The sequence below is a fragment of the Sinohyriopsis cumingii genome, chromosome 10 (genome assembly GCF_028554795.1).
Source record: "Sinohyriopsis cumingii isolate HCF-2022 chromosome 10, ASM2855479v2, whole genome shotgun sequence".
In the NCBI taxonomy this organism is placed as follows: Eukaryota; Metazoa; Mollusca; class Bivalvia; order Unionida; family Unionidae; genus Sinohyriopsis; species Sinohyriopsis cumingii.
This window is the reverse complement of record NC_142970.1, coordinates 10889944-10896665: the sequence shown is the minus strand read 5'-3', so window position 1 is coordinate 10896665 and position 6722 is coordinate 10889944. Positions and strand designations below refer to the sequence as shown.

The 6722-nt window shown below is 39.6% G+C and overlaps 1 protein-coding gene across 1 annotated transcript; it reads right to left on the bottom strand.

Moving 5' to 3' along the window:
* Positions 1-453: 453 nt before the first annotated feature.
* LOC149789590 (protein CFDP2-like) lies at positions 454-1329 on the bottom strand. Its single transcript, XM_089973018.1, has one exon. The coding sequence runs from the start codon at positions 1327-1329 to the stop codon at positions 454-456; it is 876 nt and encodes a 291-aa protein (XP_089829144.1).
* Between the last annotated feature and the right edge of the window lie 5393 nt (positions 1330-6722).

The window sequence follows — 6722 nt, the reverse complement described above, 5'->3', positions numbered from 1 at the left end:
TTGTTGCAGTTCCCCAGATCTCCTTTCTTGGGAAGTTTGACAATGATTCCTGTTTTCCAGTCATTTGGTGCTTCTTCACTATCCCAGATCTTTTGGAGACTCTGGCAAAGAATCGGCGGTGTCTTTGTGTCTTCAGCCTTCAGCATCTCGGGGCATATTCCATCATTGCCAGGTGCCTTCCCATTCTTTAGCTTGTGGATGGCCTGCGAGTCCACGTCTCTCCTGATATCCACTCTGTCGTCTTTCTATTCCTATAACCTAGAACTACTTCTCTTGCTTCCTTCATTGCTCTGTTGAAATTTTCGATGGACAGCGCTGTCTCGTCTTCTAGAACACTAAACCTATTCCTTAGGGCCAGCCTAAACTCTTCCTTCACTTTTGGATCTTTCAGCTTGGCCACATCGAAGCGCTGATTCCTGGAGACCCCTATCCTAACTTTCCTAAGTTTCAAAGTCATCTTGGCCACCAGAAACTATGGTCGCTGCCGATGTCAGCATGCCGCAGCACTCGCACGTCCTGCAGGGAATGTTTCCATCGGCCGTTGATGATGATGTGGTCGATCTGGTTCTGAGTTCTGCCGTCTGGTGATGTCCATGTGAGCTTGTGGATGTCCTTGTGCTCGAACAGGGTCCCTCCTATGACCAAGTCATTCTCCTCACAAAAGTTAACCAGTCTTTCCCCATTGTCCGTCATCACACCTATCCATGGCGCCCCATGGTCCTCTCTCTCTCTGTCGTTATTGTCACAGCCGACCCTAGCGTTGAAGTCACCAAGTAGCAACAGCACGTCATGTCGAGGGACGTCCTCTAAAATGGCTTGTAGAGCATCGTAGAAGGTGTCTTTGTCCTCGTCTTCTGCGTCGTCTATTGGTGCATAGGCCACAACAACAGACAGCTTGGCGTACTTGGTGTTCATCCTGATGTACAGTAGGCTCTCATTCACTGGCTTCCACTGTAGAACGGTATTGGTCTTGTTCTTGCTGATAATGATGTCGACCCCTTCCCGGTGGTCATTGTCCTTCCTTCCAGACCAGATGATAACTTCTCCGGAGTTCAACTTCTGCTTGCCGGCACCAGTCCATCGTGCTTCTGTTACACCCATGAGGGTCAAGTTGTAGCGATTCAACTCACTCTCTGCTTGTGCCAGTTTTCCAGTCTGGTTGAGTGTTCGCACGTTCCAGCATCCAACTCTGATCCATGCTTTTGGCGTCAGGAGTTCCGCTATCGGGATGGGGACGTCCTTGCGGTTTTGTTCTCCATCCGTCATAGAGCCAGTTATCTGGTCTGCTTCGCTCCCAGCGCCGGTTGTCGTTTGTTCCCTTGTTGTCATTTCCGTAGCAAGAGTTATTTTAACGGGGTGGGGTTGCTAGTCCCTCGCCCAACCCTCCTCCTTTTTCAGCCGGGCTTGGGACCGTCCATGGCGGAGTTTATACACTGAATAATGGTATAAATTTGGGAATTACGGGTTTGAAGGATGGGACAACATTTTAGAATGAGGGTATTCTAATTGAAGGGTTGTATAACTTACAGTATTATAAATAAAATCACACATAATCCCAAACCTCTATCACATGTCCAAAAGGGTTGAGTTTCGAATCAACTCCAGTGGTGTTCTGGATAAATTCCAAATTTAAATGTACTGATGTTCCAATAGCATGGAATGTGGCCATGTGATAACAGTCATGATGCAACACAATGATGTAATCCAAAATGACTTTGAATGAAATCACAGCGATACCAAAATAACGATTTAACCTGAAACATTACTGAACACTTTATAGCTCCAGTGAATAGTGTAAATAAATAAATCCTGTCAAATATTAACTGAAACACAACTTGAATCGATTCCACTAAGACTGATGTGAAGATACGGAATGAGTAGTTTCATAGTCAAAAACATTAATAAAAAAGCTATGACACGATACCAAAACCAGGTTGAAGGGCAACATCCTTTCTAGAACATTCTTTTGTCAACAAAATCCGGAATTTCCAAAATGAAAAACTAACGTGCTAAACTCGGATAAAAGTTAACTTGGTTACCTCCATTAATAACAATCTGAATATTTAATATATAATCATAGAGACATATTAGCTATGTATTATGTTGTTTGCAAAATAAATATCACCAGTTAGATAGGCCCTTAATTCGAGTACTAGCCAAAATCAGTCAAACAATAGAGATATAAATAACATATAACCATGGAGAAACGCCGACAAACAATACAATTTAAAATGTACATAACAGCACATTAGCACATTCAAGGATCTGGCACATCCACACATTCAAGACTGGAATTCATTCGAAGTCTCTAAAATTTGAATGCGTTACAATCACAAAGAACAGTCTTTTAGAGAGAGAGAGAGAGAGAGAAAGAGAGAGTCAAAGTATTTTGTAACATTTTAGCAAATATTGGACATACTTAAGCTGCTTTATGAGTGAATTTATTTTTGTTAAATATCTGTTGTTGAAGGATTTTTTAAACATCTTTATCAGGTACAACAAAAGGCATTATGTATTTCTTTATAAAATTCGTAGACACCGTGACGGAAAAGACATATATGACATGACCATACTAATATAGAAAAGTAAGGTTAGCAACACATACAGATTTCTCCGTCGCCTTGGGCGAGAAAAAGGTCCACACATCTGGAATGGACTCATAAATGAGCGATTTTTCACTGCAGGTTCATGCTTGCACAAATGCACCCTTTTCCTACAATACATCTGTAATGGCTTCTTTCTGGTATATAGTCAGACTTTCTAAGTTACACGTGCAAAGTATCCTTTTAATGTCAGTTGCCTCCACCATCTTTGGTCGCCGCTGTTACACACTATTATTTATTTGTCGTTATATACTAAGGGAGAAAACTCGAGAAACCCATGGAAGTTGCTAGTGCAAAACCCTCAAACATATGATAGATCCGACAAGGTGTAGAGAGTCTAACATATATGGAACCCTGGCTTGAGGCCACGCTCGCATGCAGCCAAATTTGAATCAGAGGCGGACGCTCTAACCACTAGGCCACCAGAGCGGTAACCACATTAGAATAAATTCCCAGTTAAACTTAGACCTTAACTCAAATAGGTCTGTGTGACTCTATGATGAAGTGGGGATTCCTTGCAAGAAGAACAGGTCTAGGGATGACTTTATGAATGAAGTTGGGAATCCTTACAAGAAGAATGGGGGCTAGGGATGACTTTATGATGAAGTGGGGAATCCTTACAAGAAGAATGGGGCTAGGGATGACTATATGATGAAGTGGGAAATCCTTATAAGAAGAATGGGGCTAAAGATGACTTTATGATGAATTGGGGAATCCTTACAAGAAGAATGGGGCTAGGTATGACTATGATGAAGTGGGGAATCCTTACAAGAGGAATGGGGCTAGTGATGACTCTATGATGAAGTGGGGAATCCTTATAAGAAGAATTTGGCTAGGGATGACTATATGATGAACTAGGGAATCCTTACAAGAGAATGGGGCTAGGGATGACTCTATGATCCTTACAAGAAGAATGGGGCTAGGGATGACTCTATGATGAAGTGGGGAATCCTTACAAGAAGAATGTGGCTAGGGCTAACTCTGTGATGAAGTGGGGAATCCTTACAAGAAGAATGGGGCTAGGGATGACACAGATTCAAGTTTCATCTGAGCTATTATCAGCAAATATGACAGCAGATATTTCAAAATTTTGCAAAGTCATCTTGCGCAGGGCAGTCTGACTGGAAAATTAAACTTGCCTTTGGTAACAAACTGAGCTTGCTCCAAAAATGACCATTTAGAAAATGTTTCAAAATATCAATATCTTGGGGGGGGGGGAGAGATTCGTGTTCTAGACATGGATACTCATTATTACACGATGATTGTCACTTTCTAGCACGTTTAGCAGCATCATATCCTTTATTTGTCTGTAAAACTCGTTCGTTAGAGATAGAAACTTCGTTCGTCAATAGAAACTTCATGAAGTTTCCTTTCATTGCCTAAATAAATAGCAGACTCATTGCATCATTACATTACAAATAGTGCAAGCTAGACCCTTTGCAATCTTTGCTTTAGACAAGCAATTGAAAGATTTGTAAACAGTGATTTTAACAAAATACTTCATATTTATCACCTAGCCACGTTGAAATCATTTACATGTACCAAAATATTTTTTCAGTCGACTGTTGAGAGTGAGAACACTTATTTTTATTCACTTAATTGTTTAATAAGCAGTGTTTACTTATCGGTCTCCTATTAATTACAACATAAACGAGAGGTTAGTTGTTTTCCAAGCAGTATTTACTTATAGGTCTCCCATTAATTACAACATAAACGAGAGGTTAGCTGTTTTCCAAGCAATATTTACTGATCGATCATATTTGTCACGGATAATCCAATTACCTGTTTCTGTTAGAACGATAAATTTTGTTCTGGAAAGATATTTGCGATTATCAATGTAGTTAATGATAGTTGCTGCTTGTTCGTCATTCATCGTAGCGTCGATGATACCGTTGCGTATAATCTTGAACGTTGACCATACATGAGATGCACCATCTGTGTGAAATACTTTCTTGGCGCCGTGATTTTTATTAATCAAACTTTTATTTTTCGGATCCACCAGATCTCGCATCGGCAGGTCGGGAGATATTCTGTCGAGATTAAATTTATCTGTGCTCCAGGGCTTGATTCGGGACAATCTATCGAACTCGCTCATATTATATTTCAAACAAGTATTTAAATGAAAAATATTTTATATAATATCTCAGTGCAAATGGTTGATGATCGGTTCATTAACTCGCTGTAATAAATCCTGTAAAAACGAATTCTGCGGACAACACTTGCAGAGCGTTCACCGTGGAAGCTTAGGACCAATACATTGCCTGCGATGTGGTGCTGGAGTACGAGGTAAAACACAATTATGTGCTCGCTGTGGTGGTAAGCGATGCAGGGAACTTAAAAGATATTATGATAAAACAAATAATGACAGTGACAGATCTATAAAATCCGTAGAGGACTATCTAACTAAGTTTTCAGGCAAATTATGATTTAAACAAATATTATTAGTATATAAATTTAGGAAGCATCATAAATAACAAACTATGAATCCAATCGTGATGGTCTTATCAGACACTGCCGGTTGAAAACACCAGTTGGTACTGTTAATAATACCGGTTATTTAATGTTAACTGCTGGAAATAAAAGATATTATTGTCATCGTTTCGTATTCGAATGTTTCTTTGGGGTGCCTAAAGACGGTCTTGTGATCGATCATATTAACGGAATCAAACTTAATAATAATTTATCTAATGTTCAGGCTTTAACACAAAGCAAGAACTCTGCACGGGGAAGAACGGTTAAACACTCAAAAATCTCTAGAGATATTAAATCTGTCAATGTAGAGATCGGCGACGAGATGATATTTCAGTCAATGAACGCGGCTGGAAAATATTTTGATATTAACTCGCGTCTGGTAAAATATGTTGCAGATAAGAAAACGAAATCATCATTTTCATGCCGGTTCGGAAACTGGATTTCGTTCTCTTATATTCCATTGATGTTAGATACAGATAACTGCCGCAATTATATTTATTAACTATTTATTTAATATTTGGGTCTATAGTATACGAGCAGACCACTTAACTCCGTTTAGCATACCCATGTAATTGAGTTACTTCCCTTTGACCGTGTTTACGATCGTAAGCGGAAAATTGGTATACCCTCCAACTTTAAATGAAATGGACAGTACATCTGTTTCAAATTTGCGATATTCATGTATGTCAATTAACCATTGATTTCAATGTACATGGGAGTTACTTGGATGTAAACCGCACTTATTTAATTTTGATGTGTCTAGAGCTGGCTAACGGGAAGAATATCAGTTATTTTCCGTTGTCTTACAGGAATAGTATCAATTATCTCCCTTATATCAGTGACAAACAATATATTTTTTATTATCGGTTTTCCTGGTTCGCTACGATGTCTGCAGTGTGGCAGTTTGGTCCATTTATCGATACTCGTGTTACAGTGATGTATGTCTTCTGCGATAATAAAAAGTAGCCGAATCGTTCGGTTTTCCTGGTTCGCTACGATGTCTACAGTGTGGTAGTTAGCCAGAAAGTTTTTCCGGTACATATGTTATCCCGAAAAATAACCAACTTTCTAAATCTGACTTATTAAGCAGAAATACGTTTTACCTGTGTACAGAACTGAAAAATTAGTTATACTTATCGAATGATTTAATATTAAGTTTGAGGACATAGAGATTTCTTCAGTGATGGTTAGCTATATAATAACTTTTAAAGCGTATATAATCAGATTAAGAACTGTGGAGCAAATGGTAGCGCAGCTGACTCTCAGTCTGGGGGTCTCCAGTTCAAATCTCGTAACGGACACATATTGTCGACGGTACCTATGGTAGGGTTTTTCCTATATAAAATTGGGGGGGGGGGGCGGCAGCAGCCCATGTACATCTCACACTACGAAACCGTAGTACGAGTGCGTTTTAGCAACCCCGGGATTTTCTCTTGGGGGTGTACATGGGGCATAGACAAAATATTTCTATCATTTCGTTTCGGTCAGAAAAATTCAAAATTCTCCGGAGATATGTCTATATGACGCCACCAAAATAACAGTAGCGTGGATGTATAAGCTCTAAGTCACATGGGTACCCACAAAAAAAAAACATTTAGAAAAAATGTTTGGCTAAAAGAAACGATCATGCGATGCCGAGAAAAGACA